The 27,594-nt window shown below is 55.7% G+C and overlaps 4 protein-coding genes across 4 annotated transcripts; all 4 read left to right on the top strand.

Annotated features, from left to right (window-relative positions):
- The first annotated feature begins 484 nt into the window (after positions 1-484).
- Positions 485-2,291, top strand: LOC145517278 (uncharacterized). Its single transcript, XM_081519553.1, has 3 exons — positions 485-677; positions 1,077-1,389; positions 1,642-2,291. Exons 1-3 carry the CDS (start codon positions 543-545, stop codon positions 2,268-2,270), a joined length of 1,077 nt encoding a protein of 358 aa, XP_081375679.1. The 5' UTR covers positions 485-542; the 3' UTR covers positions 2,271-2,291.
- A 5,836-nt stretch (positions 2,292-8,127) lies between these two features.
- Positions 8,128-9,937, top strand: LOC145517261 (uncharacterized). The gene is made up of 3 exons (XM_081519535.1): positions 8,128-8,320; positions 8,720-9,032; positions 9,285-9,937. The coding sequence occupies exons 1-3, from the start codon at positions 8,186-8,188 to the stop codon at positions 9,911-9,913; spliced, it is 1,077 nt and encodes a 358-aa protein (XP_081375661.1). The 5' UTR covers positions 8,128-8,185; the 3' UTR covers positions 9,914-9,937.
- Positions 9,938-15,773: 5,836 nt separating this feature from the next.
- LOC145517194 (uncharacterized) lies at positions 15,774-17,580 on the top strand. The gene is made up of 3 exons (XM_081519461.1): positions 15,774-15,963; positions 16,363-16,675; positions 16,928-17,580. The coding sequence occupies exons 1-3, from the start codon at positions 15,829-15,831 to the stop codon at positions 17,554-17,556; spliced, it is 1,077 nt and encodes a 358-aa protein (XP_081375587.1). The 5' UTR covers positions 15,774-15,828; the 3' UTR covers positions 17,557-17,580.
- Positions 17,581-23,264: 5,684 nt separating this feature from the next.
- Positions 23,265-25,219, top strand: LOC145517116 (uncharacterized). Its single transcript, XM_081519376.1, has 3 exons — positions 23,265-23,605; positions 24,005-24,317; positions 24,570-25,219. The coding sequence occupies exons 1-3, from the start codon at positions 23,369-23,371 to the stop codon at positions 25,196-25,198; spliced, it is 1,179 nt and encodes a 392-aa protein (XP_081375502.1). The 5' UTR covers positions 23,265-23,368; the 3' UTR covers positions 25,199-25,219.
- The last annotated feature ends 2,375 nt before the right edge of the window (positions 25,220-27,594 follow it).

Raw genomic sequence — 27,594 nt, 5'->3', positions numbered from 1 at the left:
GGCACATCCAGGCCTCGTTCTGCCCCATTCTGTGCTGTGTCAGCCCAGGAAGGAATCTTTCTTTCTGAAGTCTCAGCGCACACGCTCCACGTGATATCGGCCCCAGGTGGAAAGGCATGGAGCTGCTCGTAGGCCGACAGACCTAGGAAGCAGATGGGAGAATGACCGCCACTCTGCAGATGGAGAGACTGGGGAAACCCTGAGGGGCATATGCTTGTCCAGGGCCACACCACTTATGAGAAGAAGGAGCCTGGTCTGAGAGCAGCGGGGCCCTCGGAGCTCAGGCCCTGGCTGCACCCAGGCCTCCCCAGGGCTGTCGGCTGGGCTGGGTGGGTGTCACTGTGCCTGCACATGGCTTAAGGGTGGTGGTCGAGCAGTCAGAAACCCAGGGATTCCCTTGGGAAGTTTTGGGGAAGGGACCTCAGCACGAACCCCAGGAAATGATGTCACCTGCCGGCAACAGAACCCAACAGAACCCGCAACCCGGGTATCCAGGCCTCGAGAGCGGAGAGGAGCCCCCAGCCAGATCACTTGCTGCCGAGATGTTCTGCTGTTTGCCCCTGCCCAGAGGCCGGGGCCTCAGGAGAGCTCACAGGCAGTGTGCGTGGGCACCCTGTCGACGTTGGCTCAGGGCACCCCCGAGACGCCTCTGGCCCTTTGCCCGGAGAAACAGAAAGGTAACACGGGGAGCCCCAGGCCGGGCCAGGCCACCTCTCCCATGCCACCCGGAAACACCGGGTCCTTTGCCTGTGTGTGTGGATGCGGGTTTCTCGGGGTGTGTCTCCCTCAAGGAAGCCCAGGTGGATGTGGGGTCAGAAGCCTGCGGACAAGTTGTGTCCACACCCCAGGGGAGAGCATGCTGGGCGGGATGGGGAGAGTGCGGGCAGGGCCGGCCGCCCAGGCTGACCTCACACCCTCAGGTGGGTCTCTTTCCTCCCGGGTGGGGATCTGAGCAGACACACGTCTCTGACCCTTCTGGGCAGAGAAGTTCGAGCAGGCCGAAGCAGCGGCTCCACTGGCCAGGCCCAGCTCGGAAAACTCCCAGCATGGCTGGCTGACGGTCACTGTCGTTGCAGAGCTTCCCACGTGATGAGGCCGAGGACGGGGACACCCCATCCAGCTCCCGGAGGGAGGGGTCGGAGCACCACCCCCCCGCCCGTGAGGCCCAGTGCAGGCTCCAGGTGAGCGTGCCCACGGAGGCATCAGCCCCACCGGGGGCGAAGCGGAGGCGGGGAAGGCCTGCTGCCGAGACACCGCCCAGGATACACCCGGCGGCCCAGTCTGAGGCTGCCACGGAGCTCAGCACACCCGGCTCCGACCCAGAGTCCCGAGAACCCCGGCCTCTGAGGCAGCAGGAGGACCTGGAGCCCAGCACGCCAGAGCACAGAGGTGAGGACGCTGGGGCTGGTGTACGGGAGTGTGTGCGGAGGGGGTGCTGAGCTACACAGGGACGAGTCCCCGAAAGCTGCTGCTGGGCCTGCAGCAAGCGCTGGCCTCACACCCCCCGCCCCCCATCTTGCACACTTCAGTCCCAAAAGACATCCGACCCTGGGTATTCTTTGGGAATCTCTTGGAAGCTTTCTGTCCCGGGATACGCACATGCCAAGGCTGGCCTGCGGGCAAACGATGCTTCTCCCACAGCTCTAGCACTGGCCTCCAACTGGAACCAGGCTCCACTTCCCAGACCTGTCCCTACAGAGGTGGTGGCTCCAGGTGCAGGACCCAGGGATCCACCGAGGGCAGATGGAGAACCGAGACTTGCCCTCGCAGAGACACCAGGCCAGCTGGGTACTGGCCAGCACACCGGGCAGATCGGATCTCCGTGCCTGCAGGACCCCCAGCCCCAGGCACTGATGTCCCACCCCCTCAGCCAGAACCTCCACCTCCACGTGCACCTCTACCTGCTCGGCCTTTGGCAGGAGAACCCGAGGCAGAGGAGGAGTCACCGCCTCGGCAGGGAGAGCCTGCCCTGGCTCCCGCGCAACACCCAGACGCCCACGATGACTCACCCACCCCTGCAGGGAGAACGAGCCCCCGCTCTGGACAGAGACCCAGAGCCCTTGCCGGAAACACCACGTCCAGGGGAGCGGTCGGCTCTGCAGCCTCCATCCCTGTCTGCTCACCGTGGACGCCGTCAACTCGGTCTGCCCCCAGGGGACATGGAGTTCCTTTCCCCCGAACTGCTTTGCATTTGGTTTGTTTCCACCTTTCTGGTGATGTTTTCTTTTTTGCGTGGTTTCCTGTATTTTTGTTGGTTAAGTTGGGATTAGTAAACTTTTTCATCATTGTTGCAATTTGGGAACACTGTTGTGTAACTCTGGTGATACTGTGTTACCATCACCACTTTGTAGTTTCAGACCCGTTCCATCTTTATGCCCCACCCCCCAACAAAGCCTGGATTCAAGGCAAGCACGCCCTGTTCATCCCTCCGCCCGATCCTGAACACAATTTCATCTTTTCCTTCTGCATTCCTTCCTATATTCTTGGTGTCCCCAATCAATGACTCTCAGTGAAATGACTGAAGGAGTTTTTTTCGGACGCTCCACCTACTGTAAGACTCCACTGGAGAGTTCTCATGTTTATGTCCTTTGAACTAGCCTTTGATAGCCGAAAGTTCGTTGTACGTCCTTTCAAGATACCATGTGCCAAACGAAGCCCTTTTGGCAAATGCCATCATTATCTCCAGGCAGGCATTGCTGTTTGAAGGGTGCCGTCTCAGCCAGAAGGCAGAGGCTGAGCTCCTCTTGTTGCACCAGCTCCCAAAAGAAGCCAAGAAAGGGAGCTGGAACAACAAACCACCCCAACGCCCAGGAAAGTGTTCTTCATGACAGAAGGCTAGAAAATGACCCAACATCCTTGTGGCCCAGAACCCCTCTAGAAATTCACTGTTCCATAAAAAAGAGAAACAGATGGGAAGTTCCAAGGAGAGGCAATGCCCATGGCCAGTGTATTTTAGAGACGGCCTGACCGCTCCGGGGAAGACACGCACTGACAGAACCCCTTGGGAAACAGCCGTGATAGTCCTCACTGTCGTAAGGGATTCCTCTGGGGACAACCTGCCCTGGGCACCACACGAGGGAGCAGACCGGCTTCTCTTCCTCTGCCCCCACACCATTCACTCATGAAGGCAGCTCAGGTGTTCTCATGCCCTGCCTGCCTGCCTGCCTGGCTCATCCGTGAGCTGTGACCACCTCCAGGACAGGACTCCACCTTCTGCTCTCTGTGTACCGTGAATCTGCACACAGTGGGCTTTCAGAACCTTAGGAGACTTGAGCCATTCCCACTCGAGCCAGAACCCTCCCCAGGAAGGAAAACAGCTGTGGAGTCCTTTTGGCCCCAGCACTGGTTCCGAAACCCTGGCGGCTCCTAGAGCCTCTACGGTGTGAAGAGGGAGGTCCCTTTTGACAGAGCTTTCCGGCCGTCAGATCTAAGCTGCTGTTTCACTGTCAGCTGTGTCTCTTCCGTTGCAGTGTTGCAGGTGGGCCACGCTGCTCCAAAGGAGCTCACAAGCTGAGTTTCAAGGGAGGTATTGAGAGGACAGGGATGGCTACAACGTGCTGCAAACTGAGTGAGGGTCCCCACAATCCTCAGCAAAGGTGTGTGGTGTGCAAGTGGGGAGTAGAGGGCCCCCAAGTTCCAAAGGAAGGGAGGTACTCGGGAGCTAAAGCCCTTGGCTGCTGTGGTAGCAGCTGCAGATGGCAGCTCGTCCACAGTGCACTTCGAATGAGGTCATATGAGCGGGACTCTGGAAATGGCTCCGAAATCCAGAGAAAGGGGTCAGGGTATGTGGGAATCCGGCGGGGGTGGGGGGTGGATGAAGGAAGGTGTCCTTCCTCTCTCCAGTGCAATTTGGTTTGGTGAGTCTCAAAGCTACCAGATGGCACTTCCCAAGTCAGGCCCCCGCAGGAATCAGGGTGGGCTGCATGCCTCGGCCCCTGCCACAGGGACAAGCCACACCAGTGGCCTCCCTGAGCTCCAATGGCCGGATCTGGGGGTTCTGTCTGGGTGCACACCTGCTTGTTCTGGCCAAGTTCCCCGCTTCTCTGAGCACCAGCTTCAACCTCTCGAATGAGGACATCGATTGCTACCTTGGCACGTTACTCTCTTCATCCTGTGAAGACTCATTAGGCTTATCCTACAATTACTAGCTGGCCCGAGGAGATATCTCCTGAATCCAGATTAAGCTGGAGTCTCCCAGGCTCATCTGGCATGTCTTCCCTGAAGTCTGCCAAAACCCACACCCTTGCGTTTCCAGGGACTCCCCTTAGCCAGCTGGGCAGAAAACCCAGCATGTTTCAAACAAGCTGACAGACAAGCGGGAGAGGACTCACGGGCAGACGGCTTCCCTCAGGTCTCGGGTGGAGCTCTGGGACCACAGCAGCAACAGGCCATCCCAGTCCCTGGGCTCAGCAGCGCCCTCATTCTCACGCCGGCGGCTCTGCCCTGAGGGGAGCAGGAAGGTCACCAACTGCCGCAGGCGGACCTCACGCCCCTCCCACTTATGGAGCCTGACCTCCCCCGGCCCCACCCCTTCCCCTACCCCAGCAGGACGAGAGCTCCTCTTCCCCTGGCTTCTAACGTGAGGCCCGGCCCTGGGCCCCGATTGGGCACTGCCCCAGTCCGGAGCCAATCACAGTGGCCAAGGAGGTGGAAGGCACCGATTGGCCAGGGCCAGGTCATGTGACCATACTCCCCAGGAAACTCAAATATTACCAAGATTCCCTAAGAAACCAATGAACAAAATTATCCAGTAAAGGCAAACCGTACTTTTTAATGAGGCCAAAGTCACAGAAAAAAAAAAAAAAAAAGCTTCACAATGAAGTGCTCAAGGAAGCTACAAAATAAACTTTCAAAAAAGTTTAGTAGTTTTTTTAATAGGGTGACGGAGAGCTATACCTATCCCATATATGTGAATTTAGGTTTAAACTAGATTTCCCTTGGCTATTTTATAAGACAAAAAAACCCACATCACCCCCTTTCACTCCCCCCCACACCCAAAAAGTGTTTTAATCTATTGAATTTTTGTGTCCTCAGTTGTGTCTGATTCACGGCAACTCACGATCTCTACACAGCCAGGCTCTTCCGTCCATGGAATTCAGGGCAATTTTTTCTGTCACAGTAAATGCCCACCCTGGGTGATCCAAACGGAAGGGCTCAGAGGCTCCTGAGAGACTAACTCCTTTCAGCTGAGCACAGAGCTGGCTCCTCACTGGGATGCCTGTGGCCTGGGGCTCCCAGAGGGGAGAGCAGCACTCGCCCCACCGTGTGGTCACTGCTGGAAGTGCAGGCTGCTCCTCACTCCCCCTTGACAGTGTCCCTGAGGGCAGAACAGTGTGAAGTTAATCAAGGTGGAAACGCAAACTCCAATGCAAGCAAACTTCCCTCAAGGTCTCCAATACCACTCAGGAACAGGGTATTGGAAACTGCAGGGGATGACATGAATGAAGATGGAGACTTGACACCTTACACCGAGTTCACTTCCAGTTATCCCTAGACAAACATTCCATGAAAACTTGTCACAAATCTAGAGGAACAATGAGCCGAAACCGGACACGTGCTTTGAGTCTTCACACACAAAACTAAAAGGCAGTCCACAAAAAAAACCAGGAGAATACAGTGGACTTTGCAAAATCAAAGATATCTACTGTGGGAAAGACCTCAGTACAAAAGCAAAAGACAGGTCACACATCGCGAGACGAATGAGTGGAAACACAAAGCTTATCAAGGATGTGTCTCCAAACAGACAAAGAACACCAACACAACAAGCCTGTGAAAACTAGGGAAAGGTCTGAAGGGACACCAGACTGAGGAAGACACACACAGAGTATCCCGGATGATGTCCAGCACTGAGGGCCTGAAGAATCAACAGTCTAGTTGTACCTCCTCAGGCCTGTGTGACCCTGGGTGAGGCCTCTGTTTCCCGGTGGCTCTGAGAGATGGACAGGGAGGAAGGGGAAGAGAAATCACTTGCATTTCTAATACTCACAGCAAAGTCTTCCAATGAGAAGGGAATTATCACCCCCACTGACAATGCCATTCACTGAAGTGATCCCCACGGGTCCATCTAACCCAGAAGGGAAGGAAGGACCTGTTCTCACAAAACGGCGAGAGATGGAAGAAGGAAGATCAAGCCCACACCAATCCCTGGAAAGAGAAGCTGTGCTCAGGGCTTGAAAGAATTCCTATTTGGAAAATGATATCCCAGCCCCACAAGGCAATCCACAGCTTCGATGCTATTCCTCCCAAAATGCCAATGCATTTTCGCACCCAACCAAGAATTGCAAAAGGGGTACGGAAACAGAAAAGAGCCTAAATTGTCAATACAATCCGACGAAAAAGCCCCGATACGGACATCCAAGGTTGTGTGAAAGGAAATCAGACGACCAAACTAGGATCCTCAGGAGAGTATCGGAGAAGGCAATGGCGACCCACTCCAGTACTCTTGCCTGGAAAATGCCCTGGACGGAGGAGCCTGGTAGGCTGCAGGCCATGGGGTCGCGCAGAGTCAGACACGACTGAAGTGACTTAGCCGCAGCAGCAGCAGCAGGAGCCGGACAGTATGCTATTGGGAATACAACAACACACACAGATCCAGATCGATGGAATAAAGTTGAGGGTCCAGACACAGACCCCAGCATCCATGCTCAACTCATCTCTGACACAGAAGGGGAGAATATCCAAATGGGAACAAGAAAGCCTCTTCAATACATGTCCATGGGAAAACCAGACAGCTACATCTGAAGAACGCTATTGGTTTTGATCTCAGACCACCTCAATATCGGGGAAAACCTCACCCTAAAGGCTGATGTCATGAGATAGCTAGAAAGAAGCGTAGGTCAAAGGCTCCTTAACATCAGAGTCTCCTTGCCATTTGCTGGGCGGAGGTAGAAATGGGTCTCTTCAAGTAAGGGAAAGAGGTACACGAAGTACACCAATGGGTTTCCATCCAATGGAACCTCTTCACAACAGAGAAGCTAAGCAAGCATTCACAAATGCAAAAGAGAGGAAACGGAACACGAGAGACTCCTTGCAAGTGGTGTATCTGAGAAGGGGTTCATATGGAAAGAGACGAAGAATGCACAGCACTCAGATTCCAAGAAACACCACCACCACCCTTGACCCTTCCCCCATGACCAACTCCGACCTAAAGCCTTTCTCTCCCTCTAACCTATCCCTAAAACATAACCCTCATCTAATCATATACATGTGCATTCCTAGCATCCATCCGTCCACACACGAGAGAGAAAGAGGAAGACACAGACTGAATTGAGAAAGGAAAAGAGAGGGACACAGCCAGAGAGAGACACGGAACCAAAGAGAGGAAAGGAGTCGATGGTCCAGACTTTTCATCAATCTGTCTCGAAGGTAGAAGCAATGACAGCGCCCATCCACCCCAGAAGGGGGAAAAGGACGGAAGGTTTGGAGAGGAAAAGACAAGAACGCAGGGAGCCATTAGAAGCTCAGCCACCCGCAGAAGCCGAGCTGGGACACTTGAACAGAATCTCAATGGAAACAGAGGACCAGAAAGTTGGCCACTCTTTTCTATAAGAGAGGGAGACCTTCGAGTCTTCCTTTCGGTCCTCCAACTTGGATGCGGGGTCTCAAAACAGTCAGGAGGGGGAGTGCCTTTTCCTGGGTACCACGGCACATCCAGGCCTCGTTCTGCCCCATTCTGTGCTGTGTCAGCCCAGGAAGGAATCTTTCTTTCTGAAGTCTCAGCGCACACGCTCCACGTGATATCGGCCCCAGGTGGAAAGGCATGGAGCTGCTCGTAGGCCGACAGACCTAGGAAGCAGATGGGAGAATGACCGCCACTCTGCAGATGGAGAGACTGGGGAAACCCTGAGGGGCATATGCTTGTCCAGGGCCACACCACTTATGAGAAGAAGGAGCCTGGTCTGAGAGCAGCGGGGCCCTCGGAGCTCAGGCCCTGGCTGCACCCAGGCCTCCCCAGGGCTGTCGGCTGGGCTGGGTGGGTGTCAGTGTGCCTGCACATGGCTTAAGGGTGGTGGTCGAGCAGTCAGAAACCCAGGGATTCGCTTGGGAAGTTTTGGGGAAGGGACCTCAGCACGAACCCCAGGAAATGATGTCACCTGCCGGCAACAGAACCCAACAGAACCCGCAACCCGGGTATCCAGGCCTCGAGAGCGGAGAGGAGCCCCCAGCCAGATCACTTGCTGCCGAGATGTTCTGCTGTTTGCCCCTGCCCAGAGGCCGGGGCCTCAGGAGAGCTCACAGGCAGTGTGCGTGGGCACCCTGTCGACGTTGGCTCAGGGCACCCCCGAGACGCCTCTGGCCCTTTGCCCGGAGAAACAGAAAGGTAACACGGGGAGCCCCAGGCCGGGCCAGGCCACCTCTCCCATGCCACCCGGAAACACCGGGTCCTTTGCCTGTGTGTGTGGATGCGGGTTTCTCGGGGTGTGTCTCCCTCAAGGAAGCCCAGGTGGATGTGGGGTCAGAAGCCTGCGGACAAGTTGTGTCCACACCCCAGGGGAGAGCATGCTGGGCGGGATGGGGAGAGTGCGGGCAGGGCCGGCCGCCCAGGCTGACCTCACACCCTCAGGTGGGTCTCTTTCCTCCCGGGTGGGGATCTGAGCAGACACACGTCTCTGACCCTTCTGGGCAGAGAAGTTCGAGCAGGCCGAAGCAGCGGCTCCACTGGCCAGGCCCAGCTCGGAAAACTCCCAGCATGGCTGGCTGACGGTCACTGTCGTTGCAGAGCTTCCCACGTGATGAGGCCGAGGACGGGGACACCCCATCCAGCTCCCGGAGGGAGGGGTCGGAGCACCACCCCCCCGCCCGTGAGGCCCAGTGCAGGCTCCAGGTGAGCGTGCCCACGGAGGCATCAGCCCCACCGGGGGCGAAGCGGAGGCGGGGAAGGCCTGCTGCCGAGACACCGCCCAGGATACACCCGGCGGCCCAGTCTGAGGCTGCCACGGAGCTCAGCACACCCGGCTCCGACCCAGAGTCCCGAGAACCCCGGCCTCTGAGGCAGCAGGAGGACCTGGAGCCCAGCACGCCAGAGCACAGAGGTGAGGACGCTGGGGCTGGTGTACGGGAGTGTGTGGGGAGGGGGTGCTGAGCTACACAGGGACGAGTCCCCGAAAGCTGCTGCTGGGCCTGCAGCAAGCGCTGGCCTCACACCCCCCGCCCCCCATCTTGCACACTTCAGTCCCAAAAGACATCCGACCCTGGGTATTCTTTGGGAATCTCTTGGAAGCTTTCTGTCCCGGGATACGCACATGCCAAGGCTGGCCTGCGGGCAAACGATGCTTCTCCCACAGCTCTAGCACTGGCCTCCAACTGGAACCAGGCTCCACTTCCCAGACCTGTCCCTACAGAGGTGGTGGCTCCAGGTGCAGGACCCAGGGATCCACCGAGGGCAGATGGAGAACCGAGACTTGCCCTCGCAGAGACACCAGGCCAGCTGGGTACTGGCCAGCACACCGGGCAGATCGGATCTCCGTGCCTGCAGGACCCCCAGCCCCAGGCACTGATGTCCCACCCCCTCAGCCAGAACCTCCACCTCCACGTGCACCTCTACCTGCTCGGCCTTTGGCAGGAGAACCCGAGGCAGAGGAGGAGTCACCGCCTCGGCAGGGAGAGCCTGCCCTGGCTCCCGCGCAACACCCAGACGCCCACGATGACTCACCCACCCCTGCAGGGAGAACGAGCCCCCGCTCTGGACAGAGACCCAGAGCCCTTGCCGGAAACACCACGTCCAGGGGAGCGGTCGGCTCTGCAGCCTCCATCCCTGTCTGCTCACCGTGGACGCCGTCAACTCGGTCTGCCCCCAGGGGACATGGAGTTCCTTTCCCCCGAACTGCTTTGCATTTGGTTTGTTTCCACCTTTCTGGTGATGTTTTCTTTTTTGCGTGGTTTCCTGTATTTTTGTTGGTTAAGTTGGGATTAGTAAACTTTTTCATCATTGTTGCAATTTGGGAACACTGTTGTGTAACTCTGGTGATACTGTGTTACCATCACCACTTTGTAGTTTCAGACCCGTTCCATCTTTATGCCCCACCCCCCAACAAAGCCTGGATTCAAGGCAAGCACGCCCTGTTCATCCCTCCGCCCGATCCTGAACACAATTTCATCTTTTCCTTCTGCATTCCTTCCTATATTCTTGGTGTCCCCAATCAATGACTCTCAGTGAAATGACTGAAGGAGTTTTTTTCGGACGCTCCACCTACTGTAAGACTCCACTGGAGAGTTCTCATGTTTATGTCCTTTGAACTAGCCTTTGATAGCCGAAAGTTCGTTGTACGTCCTTTCAAGATACCATGTGCCAAACGAAGCCCTTTTGGCAAATGCCATCATTATCTCCAGGCAGGCATTGCTGTTTGAAGGGTGCCGTCTCAGCCAGAAGGCAGAGGCTGAGCTCCTCTTGTTGCACCAGCTCCCAAAAGAAGCCAAGAAAGGGAGCTGGAACAACAAACCACCCCAACGCCCAGGAAAGCGTTCTTCATGACAGAAGGCTAGAAAATGACCCAACATCCTTGTGGCCCAGAACCCCTCTAGAAATTCACTGTTCCATAAAAAAGAGAAACAGATGGGAAGTTCCAAGGAGAGGCAATGCCCATGGCCAGTGTATTTTAGAGACGGCCTGACCGCTCCGGGGAAGACACGCACTGACAGAACCCCTTGGGAAACAGCCGTGATAGTCCTCACTGTCGTAAGGGATTCCTCTGGGGACAACCTGCCCTGGGCACCACACGAGGGAGCAGACCGGCTTCTCTTCCTCTGCCCCCACACCATTCACTCATGAAGGCAGCTCAGGTGTTCTCATGCCCTGCCTGCCTGCCTGCCTGGCTCATCCGTGAGCTGTGACCACCTCCAGGACAGGACTCCACCTTCTGCTCTCTGTGTACCGTGAATCTGCACACAGTGGGCTTTCAGAACCTTAGGAGACTTGAGCCATTCCCACTCGAGCCAGAACCCTCCCCAGGAAGGAAAACAGCTGTGGAGTCCTTTTGGCCCCAGCACTGGTTCCGAAACCCTGGCGGCTCCTAGAGCCTCTACGGTGTGAAGAGGGAGGTCCCTTTTGACAGAGCTTTCCGGCCGTCAGATCTAAGCTGCTGTTTCACTGTCAGCTGTGTCTCTTCCGTTGCAGTGTTGCAGGTGGGCCACGCTGCTCCAAAGGAGCTCACAAGCTGAGTTTCAAGGGAGGTATTGAGAGGACAGGGATGGCTACAACGTGCTGCAAACTGAGTGAGGGTCCCCACAATCCTCAGCAAAGGTGTGTGGTGTGCAAGTGGGGAGTAGAGGGCCCCCAAGTTCCAAAGGAAGGGAGGTACTCGGGAGCTAAAGCCCTTGGCTGCTGTGGTAGCAGCTGCAGATGGCAGCTCGTCCACAGTGCACTTCGAATGAGGTCATATGAGCGGGACTCTGGAAATGGCTCCGAAATCCAGAGAAAGGGGTCAGGGTATGTGGGAATCCGGCGGGGGTGGGGGGTGGATGAAGGAAGGTGTCCTTCCTCTCTCCAGTGCAATTTGGTTTGGTGAGTCTCAAAGCTACCAGATGGCACTTCCCAAGTCAGGCCCCCGCAGGAATCAGGGTGGGCTGCATGCCTCGGCCCCTGCCACAGGGACAAGCCACACCAGTGGCCTCCCTGAGCTCCAATGGCCGGATCTGGGGGTTCTGTCTGGGTGCACACCTGCTTGTTCTGGCCAAGTTCCCCGCTTCTCTGAGCACCAGCTTCAACCTCTCGAATGAGGACATCGATTGCTACCTTGGCACGTTACTCTCTTCATCCTGTGAAGACTCATTAGGCTTATCCTACAATTACTAGCTGGCCCGAGGAGATATCTCCTGAATCCAGATTAAGCTGGAGTCTCCCAGGCTCATCTGGCATGTCTTCCCTGAAGTCTGCCAAAACCCACACCCTTGCGTTTCCAGGGACTCCCCTTAGCCAGCTGGGCAGAAAACCCAGCATGTTTCAAACAAGCTGACAGACAAGCGGGAGAGGACTCACGGGCAGACGGCTTCCCTCAGGTCTCGGGTGGAGCTCTGGGACCACAGCAGCAACAGGCCATCCCAGTCCCTGGGCTCAGCAGCGCCCTCATTCTCACGCCGGCGGCTCTGCCCTGAGGGGAGCAGGAAGGTCACCAACTGCCGCAGGCGGACCTCACGCCCCTCCCACTTATGGAGCCTGACCTCCCCCGGCCCCACCCCTTCCCCTACCCCAGCAGGACGAGAGCTCCTCTTCCCCTGGCTTCTAACGTGAGGCCCGGCCCTGGGCCCCGATTGGGCACTGCCCCAGTCCGGAGCCAATCACAGTGGCCAAGGAGGTGGAAGGCACCGATTGGCCAGGGCCAGGTCATGTGACCATACTCCCCAGGAAACTCAAATATTACCAAGATTCCCTAAGAAACCAATGAACAAAATTATCCAGTAAAGGCAAACCGTACTTTTTAATGAGGCCAAAGTCACAGAAAAAAAAAAAAAAAAAGCTTCACAATGAAGTGCTCAAGGAAGCTACAAAATAAACTTTCAAAAAAGTTTAGTAGTTTTTTTAATAGGGTGACGGAGAGCTATACCTATCCCATATATGTGAATTTAGGTTTAAACTAGATTTCCCTTGGCTATTTTATAAGACAAAAAAACCCACATCACCCCCTTTCACTCCCCCCCACACCCAAAAAGTGTTTTAATCTATTGAATTTTTGTGTCCTCAGTTGTGTCTGATTCACGGCAACTCACGATCTCTACACAGCCAGGCTCTTCCGTCCATGGAATTCAGGGCAATTTTTTCTGTCACAGTAAATGCCCACCCTGGGTGATCCAAACGGAAGGGCTCAGAGGCTCCTGAGAGACTAACTCCTTTCAGCTGAGCACAGAGCTGGCTCCTCACTGGGATGCCTGTGGCCTGGGGCTCCCAGAGGGGAGAGCAGCACTCGCCCCACCGTGTGGTCACTGCTGGAAGTGCAGGCTGCTCCTCACTCCCCCTTGACAGTGTCCCTGAGGGCAGAACAGTGTGAAGTTAATCAAGGTGGAAACGCAAACTCCAATGCAAGCAAACTTCCCTCAAGGTCTCCAATACCACTCAGGAACAGGGTATTGGAAACTGCAGGGGATGACATGAATGAAGATGGAGACTTGACACCTTACACCGAGTTCACTTCCAGTTATCCCTAGACAAACATTCCATGAAAACTTGTCACAAATCTAGAGGAACAATGAGCCGAAACCGGACACGTGCTTTGAGTCTTCACACACAAAACTAAAAGGCAGTCCACAAAAAAAACCAGGAGAATACAGTGGACTTTGCAAAATCAAAGATATCTACTGTGGGAAAGACCTCAGTACAAAAGCAAAAGACAGGTCACACATCGCGAGACGAATGAGTGGAAACACAAAGCTTATCAAGGATGTGTCTCCAAACAGACAAAGAACACCAACACAACAAGCCTGTGAAAACTAGGGAAAGGTCTGAAGGGACACCAGACTGAGGAAGACACACACAGAGTATCCCGGATGATGTCCAGCACTGAGGGCCTGAAGAATCAACAGTCTAGTTGTACCTCCTCAGGCCTGTGTGACCCTGGGTGAGGCCTCTGTTTCCCGGTGGCTCTGAGAGATGGACAGGGAGGAAGGGGAAGAGAAATCACTTGCATTTCTAATACTCACAGCAAAGTCTTCCAATGAGAAGGGAATTATCACCCCCACTGACAATGCCATTCACTGAAGTGATCCCCACGGGTCCATCTAACCCAGAAGGGAAGGAAGGACCTGTTCTCACAAAACAGCGAGAGATGGAAGAAGGAAGATCAAGCCCACACCAATCCCTGGAAAGAGAAGCTGTGCTCAGGGCTTGAAAGAATTCCTATTTGGAAAATGATATCCCAGCCCCACAAGGCAATCCACAGCTTCGATGCTATTCCTCCCAAAATGCCAATGCATTTTCGCACCCAACCAAGAATTGCAAAAGGGGTACGGAAACAGAAAAGAGCCTAAATTGTCAATACAATCCGACGAAAAAGCCCCGATACGGACATCCAAGGTTGTGTGAAAGGAAATCAGACGACCAAACTAGGATCCTCAGGAGAGTATCGGAGAAGGCAATGGCGACCCACTCCAGTACTCTTGCCTGGAAAATGCCCTGGACGGAGGAGCCTGGTAGGCTGCAGGCCATGGGGTCGCGCAGAGTCAGACACGACTGAAGTGACTTAGCCGCAGCAGCAGCAGCAGGAGCCGGACAGTATGCTATTGGGAATACAACAACACACACAGATCCAGATCGATGGAATAAAGTTGAGGGTCCAGACACAGACCCCAGCATCCATGCTCAACTCATCTCTGACACAGAAGGGGAGAATATCCAAATGGGAACAAGAAAGCCTCTTCAATACATGTCCATGGGAAAACCAGACAGCTACATCTGAAGAACGCTATTGGTTTTGATCTCAGACCACCTCAATATCGGGGAAAACCTCACCCTAAAGGCTGATGTCATGAGATAGCTAGAAAGAAGCGTAGGTCAAAGGCTCCTTAACATCAGAGTCTCCTTGCCATTTGCTGGGCGGAGGTAGAAATGGGTCTCTTCAAGTAAGGGAAAGAGGTACACGAAGTACACCAATGGGTTTCCATCCAATGGAACCTCTTCACAACAGAGAAGCTAAGCAAGCATTCACAAATGCAAAAGAGAGGAAACGGAACACGAGAGACTCCTTGCAAGTGGTGTATCTGAGAAGGGGTTCATATGGAAAGAGACGAAGAATGCACAGCACTCAGATTCCAAGAAACACCACCACCACCCTTGACCCTTCCCCCATGACCAACTCCGACCTAAAGCCTTTCTCTCCCTCTAACCTATCCCTAAAACATAACCCTCATCTAATCATATACATGTGCATTCCTAGCATCCATCCGTCCACACACGAGAGAGAAAGAGGAAGACACAGACTGAATTGAGAAAGGAAAAGAGAGGGACACAGCCAGAGAGAGACACGGAACCAAAGAGAGGAAAGGAGTCGATGGTCCAGACTTTTCATCAATCTGTCTCGAAGGTAGAAGCAATGACAGCGCCCATCCACCCCAGAAGGGGGAAAAGGACGGAAGGTTTGGAGAGGAAAAGACAAGAACGCAGGGAGCCATTAGAAGCTCAGCCACCCGCAGAAGCCGAGCTGGGACACTTGAACAGAATCTCAATGGAAACAGAGGACCAGAAAGTTGGCCACTCTTTTCTATAAGAGAGGGAGACCTTCGAGTCTTCCTTTCGGTCCTCCAACTTGGATGCGGGGTCTCAAAACAGTCAGGAGGGGGAGTGCCTTTTCCTGGGTACCACGGCACATCCAGGCCTCGTTCTGCCCCATTCTGTGCTGTGTCAGCCCAGGAAGGAATCTTTCTTTCTGAAGTCTCAGCGCACACGCTCCACGTGATATCGGCCCCAGGTGGAAAGGCATGGAGCTGCTCGTAGGCCGACAGACCTAGGAAGCAGATGGGAGAATGACCGCCACTCTGCAGATGGAGAGACTGGGGAAACCCTGAGGGGCATATGCTTGTCCAGGGCCACACCACTTATGAGAAGAAGGAGCCTGGTCTGAGAGCAGCGGGGCCCTCGGAGCTCAGGCCCTGGCTGCACCCAGGCCTCCCCAGGGCTGTCGGCTGGGCTGGGTGGGTGTCAGTGTGCCTGCACATGGCTTAAGGGTGGTGGTCGAGCAGTCAGAAACCCAGGGATTCGCTTGGGAAGTTTTGGGGAAGGGACCTCAGCACGAACCCCAGGAAATGATGTCACCTGCCGGCAACAGAACCCAACAGAACCCGCAACCCGGGTATCCAGGCCTCGAGAGCGGAGAGGAGCCCCCAGCCAGATCACTTGCTGCCGAGATGTTCTGCTGTTTGCCCCTGCCCAGAGGCCGGGGCCTCAGGAGAGCTCACAGGCAGTGTGCGTGGGCACCCTGTCGACGTTGGCTCAGGGCACCCCCGAGACGCCTCTGGCCCTTTGCCCGGAGAAACAGAAAGGTAACACGGGGAGCCCCAGGCCGGGCCAGGCCACCTCTCCCATGCCACCCGGAAACACCGGGTCCTTTGCCTGTGTGTGTGGATGCGGGTTTCTCGGGGTGTGTCTCCCTCAAGGAAGCCCAGGTGGATGTGGGGTCAGAAGCCTGCGGACAAGTTGTGTCCACACCCCAGGGGAGAGCATGCTGGGCGGGATGGGGAGAGTGCGGGCAGGGCCGGCCGCCCAGGCTGACCTCACACCCTCAGGTGGGTCTCTTTCCTCCCGGGTGGGGATCTGAGCAGACACACGTCTCTGACCCTTCTGGGCAGAGAAGTTCGAGCAGGCCGAAGCAGCGGCTCCACTGGCCAGGCCCAGCTCGGAAAACTCCCAGCATGGCTGGCTGACGGTCACTGTCGTTGCAGAGCTTCCCACGTGATGAGGCCGAGGACGGGGACACCCCATCCAGCTCCCGGAGGGAGGGGTCGGAGCACCACCCCCCCGCCCGTGAGGCCCAGTGCAGGCTCCAGGTGAGCGTGCCCACGGAGGCATCAGCCCCACCGGGGGCGAAGCGGAGGCGGGGAAGGCCTGCTGCCGAGACACCGCCCAGGATACACCCGGCGGCCCAGTCTGAGGCTGCCACGGAGCTCAGCACACCCGGCTCCGACCCAGAGTCCCGAGAACCCCGGCCTCTGAGGCAGCAGGAGGACCTGGAGCCCAGCACGCCAGAGCACAGAGGTGAGGACGCTGGGGCTGGTGTACGGGAGTGTGTGGGGAGGGGGTGCTGAGCTACACAGGGACGAGTCCCCGAAAGCTGCTGCTGGGCCTGCAGCAAGCGCTGGCCTCACACCCCCCGCCCCCCATCTTGCACACTTCAGTCCCAAAAGACATCCGACCCTGGGTATTCTTTGGGAATCTCTTGGAAGCTTTCTGTCCCGGGATACGCACATGCCAAGGCTGGCCTGCGGGCAAACGATGCTTCTCCCACAGCTCTAGCACTGGCCTCCAACTGGAACCAGGCTCCACTTCCCAGACCTGTCCCTACAGAGGTGGTGGCTCCAGGTGCAGGACCCAGGGATCCACCGAGGGCAGATGGAGAACCGAGACTTGCCCTCGCAGAGACACCAGGCCAGCTGGGTACTGGCCAGCACACCGGGCAGATCGGATCTCCGTGCCTGCAGGACCCCCAGCCCCAGGCACTGATGTCCCACCCCCTCAGCCAGAACCTCCACCTCCACGTGCACCTCTACCTGCTCGGCCTTTGGCAGGAGAACCCGAGGCAGAGGAGGAGTCACCGCCTCGGCAGGGAGAGCCTGCCCTGGCTCCCGCGCAACACCCAGACGCCCACGATGACTCACCCACCCCTGCAGGGAGAACGAGCCCCCGCTCTGGACAGAGACCCAGAGCCCTTGCCGGAAACACCACGTCCAGGGGAGCGGTCGGCTCTGCAGCCTCCATCCCTGTCTGCTCACCGTGGACGCCGTCAACTCGGTCTGCCCCCAGGGGACATGGAGTTCCTTTCCCCCGAACTGCTTTGCATTTGGTTTGTTTCCACCTTTCTGGTGATGTTTTCTTTTTTGCGTGGTTTCCTGTATTTTTGTTGGTTAAGTTGGGATTAGTAAACTTTTTCATCATTGTTGCAATTTGGGAACACTGTTGTGTAACTCTGGTGATACTGTGTTACCATCACCACTTTGTAGTTTCAGACCCGTTCCATCTTTATGCCCCACCCCCCAACAAAGCCTGGATTCAAGGCAAGCACGCCCTGTTCATCCCTCCGCCCGATCCTGAACACAATTTCATCTTTTCCTTCTGCATTCCTTCCTATATTCTTGGTGTCCCCAATCAATGACTCTCAGTGAAATGACTGAAGGAGTTTTTTTCGGACGCTCCACCTACTGTAAGACTCCACTGGAGAGTTCTCATGTTTATGTCCTTTGAACTAGCCTTTGATAGCCGAAAGTTCGTTGTACGTCCTTTCAAGATACCATGTGCCAAACGAAGCCCTTTTGGCAAATGCCATCATTATCTCCAGGCAGGCATTGCTGTTTGAAGGGTGCCGTCTCAGCCAGAAGGCAGAGGCTGAGCTCCTCTTGTTGCACCAGCTCCCAAAAGAAGCCAAGAAAGGGAGCTGGAACAACAAACCACCCCAACGCCCAGGAAAGCGTTCTTCATGACAGAAGGCTAGAAAATGACCCAACATCCTTGTGGCCCAGAACCCCTCTAGAAATTCACTGTTCCATAAAAAAGAGAAACAGATGGGAAGTTCCAAGGAGAGGCAATGCCCATGGCCAGTGTATTTTAGAGACGGCCTGACCGCTCCGGGGAAGACACGCACTGACAGAACCCCTTGGGAAACAGCCGTGATAGTCCTCACTGTCGTAAGGGATTCCTCTGGGGACAACCTGCCCTGGGCACCACACGAGGGAGCAGACCGGCTTCTCTTCCTCTGCCCCCACACCATTCACTCATGAAGGCAGCTCAGGTGTTCTCATGCCCTGCCTGCCTGCCTGCCTGGCTCATCCGTGAGCTGTGACCACCTCCAGGACAGGACTCCACCTTCTGCTCTCTGTGTACCGTGAATCTGCACACAGTGGGCTTTCAGAACCTTAGGAGACTTGAGCCATTCCCACTCGAGCCAGAACCCTCCCCAGGAAGGAAAACAGCTGTGGAGTCCTTTTGGCCCCAGCACTGGTTCCGAAACCCTGGCGGCTCCTAGAGCCTCTACGGTGTGAAGAGGGAGGTCCCTTTTGACAGAGCTTTCCGGCCGTCAGATCTAAGCTGCTGTTTCACTGTCAGCTGTGTCTCTTCCGTTGCAGTGTTGCAGGTGGGCCACGCTGCTCCAAAGGAGCTCACAAGCTGAGTTTCAAGGGAGGTATTGAGAGGACAGGGATGGCTACAACGTGCTGCAAACTGAGTGAGGGTCCCCACAATCCTCAGCAAAGGTGTGTGGTGTGCAAGTGGGGAGTAGAGGGCCCCCAAGTTCCAAAGGAAGGGAGGTACTCGGGAGCTAAAGCCCTTGGCTGCTGTGGTAGCAGCTGCAGATGGCAGCTCGTCCACAGTGCACTTCGAATGAGGTCATATGAGCGGGACTCTGGAAATGGCTCCGAAATCCAGAGAAAGGGGTCAGGGTATGTGGGAATCCGGCGGGGGTGGGGGGTGGATGAAGGAAGGTGTCCTTCCTCTCTCCAGTGCAATTTGGTTTGGTGAGTCTCAAAGCTACCAGATGGCACTTCCCAAGTCAGGCCCCCGCAGGAATCAGGGTGGGCTGCATGCCTCGGCCCCTGCCACAGGGACAAGCCACACCAGTGGCCTCCCTGAGCTCCAATGGCCGGATCTGGGGGTTCTGTCTGGGTGCACACCTGCTTGTTCTGGCCAAGTTCCCCGCTTCTCTGAGCACCAGCTTCAACCTCTCGAATGAGGACATCGATTGCTACCTTGGCACGTTACTCTCTTCATCCTGTGAAGACTCATTAGGCTTATCCTACAATTACTAGCTGGCCCGAGGAGATATCTCCTGAATCCAGATTAAGCTGGAGTCTCCCAGGCTCATCTGGCATGTCTTCCCTGAAGTCTGCCAAAACCCACACCCTTGCGTTTCCAGGGACTCCCCTTAGCCAGCTGGGCAGAAAACCCAGCATGTTTCAAACAAGCTGACAGACAAGCGGGAGAGGACTCACGGGCAGACGGCTTCCCTCAGGTCTCGGGTGGAGCTCTGGGACCACAGCAGCAACAGGCCATCCCAGTCCCTGGGCTCAGCAGCGCCCTCATTCTCACGCCGGCGGCTCTGCCCTGAGGGGAGCAGGAAGGTCACCAACTGCCGCAGGCGGACCTCACGCCCCTCCCACTTATGGAGCCTGACCTCCCCCGGCCCCACCCCTTCCCCTACCCCAGCAGGACGAGAGCTCCTCTTCCCCTGGCTTCTAACGTGAGGCCCGGCCCTGGGCCCCGATTGGGCACTGCCCCAGTCCGGAGCCAATCACAGTGGCCAAGGAGGTGGAAGGCACCGATTGGCCAGGGCCAGGTCATGTGACCATACTCCCCAGGAAACTCAAATATTACCAAGATTCCCTAAGAAACCAATGAACAAAATTATCCAGTAAAGGCAAACCGTACTTTTTAATGAGGCCAAAGTCACAGAAAAAAAAAAAAAAAAGCTTCACAATGAAGTGCTCAAGGAAGCTACAAAATAAACTTTCAAAAAAGTTTAGTAGTTTTTTTAATAGGGTGACGGAGAGCTATACCTATCCCATATATGTGAATTTAGGTTTAAACTAGATTTCCCTTGGCTATTTTATAAGACAAAAAAACCCACATCACCCCCTTTCACTCCCCCCCACACCCAAAAAGTGTTTTAATCTATTGAATTTTTGTGTCCTCAGTTGTGTCTGATTCACGGCAACTCACGATCTCTACACAGCCAGGCTCTTCCGTCCATGGAATTCAGGGCAATTTTTTCTGTCACAGTAAATGCCCACCCTGGGTGATCCAAACGGAAGGGCTCAGAGGCTCCTGAGAGACTAACTCCTTTCAGCTGAGCACAGAGCTGGCTCCTCACTGGGATGCCTGTGGCCTGGGGCTCCCAGAGGGGAGAGCAGCACTCGCCCCACCGTGTGGTCACTGCTGGAAGTGCAGGCTGCTCCTCACTCCCCCTTGACAGTGTCCCTGAGGGCAGAACAGTGTGAAGTTAATCAAGGTGGAAACGCAAACTCCAATGCAAGCAAACTTCCCTCAAGGTCTCCAATACCACTCAGGAACAGGGTATTGGAAACTGCAGGGGATGACATGAATGAAGATGGAGACTTGACACCTTACACCGAGTTCACTTCCAGTTATCCCTAGACAAACATTCCATGAAAACTTGTCACAAATCTAGAGGAACAATGAGCCGAAACCGGACACGTGCTTTGAGTCTTCACACACAAAACTAAAAGGCAGTCCACAAAAAAAACCAGGAGAATACAGTGGACTTTGCAAAATCAAAGATATCTACTGTGGGAAAGACCTCAGTACAAAAGCAAAAGACAGGTCACACATCGCGAGACGAATGAGTGGAAACACAAAGCTTATCAAGGATGTGTCTCCAAACAGACAAAGAACACCAACACAACAAGCCTGTGAAAACTAGGGAAAGGTCTGAAGGGACACCAGACTGAGGAAGACACACACAGAGTATCCCGGATGATGTCCAGCACTGAGGGCCTGAAGAATCAACAGTCTAGTTGTACCTCCTCAGGCCTGTGTGACCCTGGGTGAGGCCTCTGTTTCCCGGTGGCTCTGAGAGATGGACAGGGAGGAAGGGGAAGAGAAATCACTTGCATTTCTAATACTCACAGCAAAGTCTTCCAATGAGAAGGGAATTATCACCCCCACTGACAATGCCATTCACTGAAGTGATCCCCACGGGTCCATCTAACCCAGAAGGGAAGGAAGGACCTGTTCTCACAAAACGGCGAGAGATGGAAGAAGGAAGATCAAGCCCACACCAATCCCTGGAAAGAGAAGCTGTGCTCAGGGCTTGAAAGAATTCCTATTTGGAAAATGATATCCCAGCCCCACAAGGCAATCCACAGCTTCGATGCTATTCCTCCCAAAATGCCAATGCATTTTCGCACCCAACCAAGAATTGCAAAAGGGGTACGGAAACAGAAAAGAGCCTAAATTGTCAATACAATCCGACGAAAAAGCCCCGATACGGACATCCAAGGTTGTGTGAAAGGAAATCAGACGACCAAACTAGGATCCTCAGGAGAGTATCGGAGAAGGCAATGGCGACCCACTCCAGTACTCTTGCCTGGAAAATGCCCTGGACGGAGGAGCCTGGTAGGCTGCAGGCCATGGGGTCGCGCAGAGTCAGACACGACTGAAGTGACTTAGCCGCAGCAGCAGCAGCAGGAGCCGGACAGTATGCTATTGGGAATACAACAACACACACAGATCCAGATCGATGGAATAAAGTTGAGGGTCCAGACACAGACCCCAGCATCCATGCTCAACTCATCTCTGACACAGAAGGGGAGAATATCCAAATGGGAACAAGAAAGCCTCTTCAATACATGTCCATGGGAAAACCAGACAGCTACATCTGAAGAACGCTATTGGTTTTGATCTCAGACCACCTCAATATCGGGGAAAACCTCACCCTAAAGGCTGATGTCATGAGATAGCTAGAAAGAAGCGTAGGTCAAAGGCTCCTTAACATCAGAGTCTCCTTGCCATTTGCTGGGCGGAGGTAGAAATGGGTCTCTTCAAGTAAGGGAAAGAGGTACACGAAGTACACCAATGGGTTTCCATCCAATGGAACCTCTTCACAACAGAGAAGCTAAGCAAGCATTCACAAATGCAAAAGAGAGGAAACGGAACACGAGAGACTCCTTGCAAGTGGTGTATCTGAGAAGGGGTTCATATGGAAAGAGACGAAGAATGCACAGCACTCAGATTCCAAGAAACACCACCACCACCCTTGACCCTTCCCCCATGACCAACTCCGACCTAAAGCCTTTCTCTCCCTCTAACCTATCCCTAAAACATAACCCTCATCTAATCATATACATGTGCATTCCTAGCATCCATCCGTCCACACACGAGAGAGAAAGAGGAAGACACAGACTGAATTGAGAAAGGAAAAGAGAGGGACACAGCCAGAGAGAGACACGGAACCAAAGAGAGGAAAGGAGTCGATGGTCCAGACTTTTCATCAATCTGTCTCGAAGGTAGAAGCAATGACAGCGCCCATCCACCCCAGAAGGGGGAAAAGGACGGAAGGTTTGGAGAGGAAAAGACAAGAACGCAGGGAGCCATTAGAAGCTCAGCCACCCGCAGAAGCCGAGCTGGGACACTTGAACAGAATCTCAATGGAAACAGAGGACCAGAAAGTTGGCCACTCTTTTCTATAAGAGAGGGAGACCTTCGAGTCTTCCTTTCGGTCCTCCAACTTGGATGCGGGGTCTCAAAACAGTCAGGAGGGGGAGTGCCTTTTCCTGGGTACCACGGCACATCCAGGCCTCGTTCTGCCCCATTCTGTGCTGTGTCAGCCCAGGAAGGAATCTTTCTTTCTGAAGTCTCAGCGCACACGCTCCACGTGATATCGGCCCCAGGTGGAAAGGCATGGAGCTGCTCGTAGGCCGACAGACCTAGGAAGCAGATGGGAGAATGACCGCCACTCTGCAGATGGAGAGACTGGGGAAACCCTGAGGGGCATATGCTTGTCCAGGGCCACACCACTTATGAGAAGAAGGAGCCTGGTCTGAGAGCAGCGGGGCCCTCAGAGCTCAGGCCCTGGCTGCATCCAGGCCTCCCCAGGGCTGTCGGCTGGGCTGGGTGGGTGTCACTGTGCCTGCACATGGCTTAAGGGTGGTGGTCGAGCAGTCAGAAACCCAGGGATTCGCTTGGGAAGTTTTGGGGAAGGGACCTCAGCACGAACCCCAGGAAATGATGTCACCTGCCGGCAACAGAACCCAACAGAACCCGCAACCCGGGTATCCAGGCCTCGAGAGCGGAGAGGAGCCCCCAGCCAGATCACTTGCTGCCGAGATGTTCTGCTGTTTGCCCCTGCCCAGAGGCCGGGGCCTCAGGAGAGCTCACAGGCAGTGTGCGTGGGCACCCTGTCGACGTTGGCTCAGGGCACCCCCGAGACGCCTCTGGCCCTTTGCCCGGAGAAACAGAAAGGTAACACGGGGAGCCCCAGGCCGGGCCAGGCCACCTCTCCCATGCCACCCGGAAACACCGGGTCCTTTGCCTGTGTGTGTGGATGCGGGTTTCTCGGGGTGTGTCTCCCTCAAGGAAGCCCAGGTGGATGTGGGGTCAGAAGCCTGCGGACAAGTTGTGTCCACACCCCAGGGGAGAGCATGCTGGGCGGGATGGGGAGAGTGCGGGCAGGGCCGGCCGCCCAGGCTGACCTCACACCCTCAGGTGGGTCTCTTTCCTCCCGGGTGGGGATCTGAGCAGACACACGTCTCTGACCCTTCTGGGCAGAGAAGTTCGAGCAGGCCGAAGCAGCGGCTCCACTGGCCAGGCCCAGCTCGGAAAACTCCCAGCATGGCTGGCTGACGGTCACTGTCGTTGCAGAGCTTCCCACGTGATGAGGCCGAGGACGGGGACACCCCATCCAGCTCCCGGAGGGAGGGGTCGGAGCACCACCCCCCCGCCCGTGAGGCCCAGTGCAGGCTCCAGGTGAGCGTGCCCACGGAGGCATCAGCCCCACCGGGGGCGAAGCGGAGGCGGGGAAGGCCTGCTGCCGAGACACCGCCCAGGATACACCCGGCGGCCCAGTCTGAGGCTGCCACGGAGCTCAGCACACCCGGCTCCGACCCAGAGTCCCGAGAACCCCGGCCTCTGAGGCAGCAGGAGGACCTGGAGCCCAGCACGCCAGAGCACAGAGGTGAGGACGCTGGGGCTGGTGTACGGGAGTGTGTGCGGAGGGGGTGCTGAGCTACACAGGGACGAGTCCCCGAAAGCTGCTGCTGGGCCTGCAGCAAGCGCTGGCCTCACACCCCCCGCCCCCCATCTTGCACACTTCAGTCCCAAAAGACATCCGACCCTGGGTATTCTTTGGGAATCTCTTGGAAGCTTTCTGTCCCGGGATACGCACATGCCAAGGCTGGCCTGCGGGCAAACGATGCTTCTCCCACAGCTCTAGCACTGGCCTCCAACTGGAACCAGGCTCCACTTCCCAGACCTGTCCCTACAGAGGTGGTGGCTCCAGGTGCAGGACCCAGGGATCCACCGAGGGCAGATGGAGAACCGAGACTTGCCCTCGCAGAGACACCAGGCCAGCTGGGTACTGGCCAGCACACCGGGCAGATCGGATCTCCGTGCCTGCAGGACCCCCAGCCCCAGGCACTGATGTCCCACCCCCTCAGCCAGAACCTCCACCTCCACGTGCACCTCTACCTGCTCGGCCTTTGGCAGGAGAACCCGAGGCAGAGGAGGAGTCACCGCCTCGGCAGGGAGAGCCTGCCCTGGCTCCCGCGCAACACCCAGACGCCCACGATGACTCACCCACCCCTGCAGGGAGAACGAGCCCCCGCTCTGGACAGAGACCCAGAGCCCTTGCCGGAAACACCACGTCCAGGGGAGCGGTCGGCTCTGCAGCCTCCATCCCTGTCTGCTCACCGTGGACGCCGTCAACTCGGTCTGCCCCCAGGGGACATGGAGTTCCTTTCCCCCGAACTGCTTTGCATTTGGTTTGTTTCCACCTTTCTGGTGATGTTTTCTTTTTTGCGTGGTTTCCTGTATTTTTGTTGGTTAAGTTGGGATTAGTAAACTTTTTCATCATTGTTGCAATTTGGGAACACTGTTGTGTAACTCTGGTGATACTGTGTTACCATCACCACTTTGTAGTTTCAGACCCGTTCCATCTTTATGCCCCACCCCCCAACAAAGCCTGGATTCAAGGCAAGCACGCCCTGTTCATCCCTCCGCCCGATCCTGAACACAATTTCATCTTTTCCTTCTGCATTCCTTCCTATATTCTTGGTGTCCCCAATCAATGACTCTCAGTGAAATGACTGAAGGAGTTTTTTTCGGACGCTCCACCTACTGTAAGACTCCACTGGAGAGTTCTCATGTTTATGTCCTTTGAACTAGCCTTTGATAGCCGAAAGGACGTTGTACGTCCTTTCAAGATACCATGTGCCAAACGAAGCCCTTTTGGCAAATGCCATCATTATCTCCAGGCAGGCATTGCTGTTTGAAGGGTGCCGTCTCAGCCAGAAGGCAGAGGCTGAGCTCCTCTTGTTGCACCAGCTCCCAAAAGAAGCCAAGAAAGGGAGCTGGAACAACAAACCACCCCAACGCCCAGGAAAGCGTTCTTCATGACAGAAGGCTAGAAAATGACCCAACATCCTTGTGGCCCAGAACCCCTCTAGAAATTCACTGTTCCATAAAAAAGAGAAACAGATGGGAAGTTCCAAGGAGAGGCAATGCCCATGGCCAGTGTATTTTAGAGACGGCCTGACCGCTCCGGGGAAGACACGCACTGACAGAACCCCTTGGGAAACAGCCGTGATAGTCCTCACTGTCGTAAGGGATTCCTCTGGGGACAACCTGCCCTGGGCACCACACGAGGGAGCAGACCGGCTTCTCTTCCTCTGCCCCCACACCATTCACTCATGAAGGCAGCTCAGGTGTTCTCATGCCCTGCCTGCCTGCCTGCCTGGCTCATCCGTGAGCTGTGACCACCTCCAGGACAGGACTCCACCTTCTGCTCTCTGTGTACCGTGAATCTGCACACAGTGGGCTTTCAGAACCTTAGGAGACTTGAGCCATTCCCACTCGAGCCAGAACCCTCCCCAGGAAGGAAAACAGCTGTGGAGTCCTTTTGGCCCCAGCACTGGTTCCGAAACCCTGGCGGCTCCTAGAGCCTCTACGGTGTGAAGAGGGAGGTCCCTTTTGACAGAGCTTTCCGGCCGTCAGATCTAAGCTGCTGTTTCACTGTCAGCTGTGTCTCTTCCGTTGCAGTGTTGCAGGTGGGCCACGCTGCTCCAAAGGAGCTCACAAGCTGAGTTTCAAGGGAGGTATTGAGAGGACAGGGATGGCTACAACGTGCTGCAAACTGAGTGAGGGTCCCCACAATCCTCAGCAAAGGTGTGTGGTGTGCAAGTGGGGAGTAGAGGGCCCCCAAGTTCCAAAGGAAGGGAGGTACTCGGGAGCTAAAGCCCTTGGCTGCTGTGGTAGCAGCTGCAGATGGCAGCTCGTCCACAGTGCACTTCGAATGAGGTCATATGAGCGGGACTCTGGAAATGGCTCCGAAATCCAGAGAAAGGGGTCAGGGTATGTGGGAATCCGGCGGGGGTGGGGGGTGGATGAAGGAAGGTGTCCTTCCTCTCTCCAGTGCAATTTGGTTTGGTGAGTCTCAAAGCTACCAGATGGCACTTCCCAAGTCAGGCCCCCGCAGGAATCAGGGTGGGCTGCATGCCTCGGCCCCTGCCACAGGGACAAGCCACACCAGTGGCCTCCCTGAGCTCCAATGGCCGGATCTGGGGGTTCTGTCTGGGTGCACACCTGCTTGTTCTGGCCAAGTTCCCCGCTTCTCTGAGCACCAGCTTCAACCTCTCGAATGAGGACATCGATTGCTACCTTGGCACGTTACTCTCTTCATCCTGTGAAGACTCATTAGGCTTATCCTACAATTACTAGCTGGCCCGAGGAGATATCTCCTGAATCCAGATTAAGCTGGAGTCTCCCAGGCTCATCTGGCATGTCTTCCCTGAAGTCTGCCAAAACCCACACCCTTGCGTTTCCAGGGACTCCCCTTAGCCAGCTGGGCAGAAAACCCAGCATGTTTCAAACAAGCTGACAGACAAGCGGGAGAGGACTCACGGGCAGACGGCTTCCCTCAGGTCTCGGGTGGAGCTCTGGGACCACAGCAGCAACAGGCCATCCCAGTCCCTGGGCTCAGCAGCGCCCTCATTCTCACGCCGGCGGCTCTGCCCTGAGGGGAGCAGGAAGGTCACCAACTGCCGCAGGCGGACCTCACGCCCCTCCCACTTATGGAGCCTGACCTCCCCCGGCCCCACCCCTTCCCCTACCCCAGCAGGACGAGAGCTCCTCTTCCCCTGGCTTCTAACGTGAGGCCCGGCCCTGGGCCCCGATTGGGCACTGCCCCAGTCCGGAGCCAATCACAGTGGCCAAGGAGGTGGAAGGCACCGATTGGC

The sequence above is a fragment of the Giraffa tippelskirchi genome, chromosome 8, assembly GCF_054371585.1.
Source record: "Giraffa tippelskirchi isolate mGirTip1 chromosome 8, T2T-mGirTip1v1.2.pri, whole genome shotgun sequence".
NCBI lineage: Eukaryota > Metazoa > Chordata > Mammalia > Artiodactyla > Giraffidae > Giraffa > Giraffa tippelskirchi.
The sequence above is the reverse complement of the archived record's forward strand: the minus strand, read 5'-3'. Positions and strand labels throughout refer to the sequence as shown.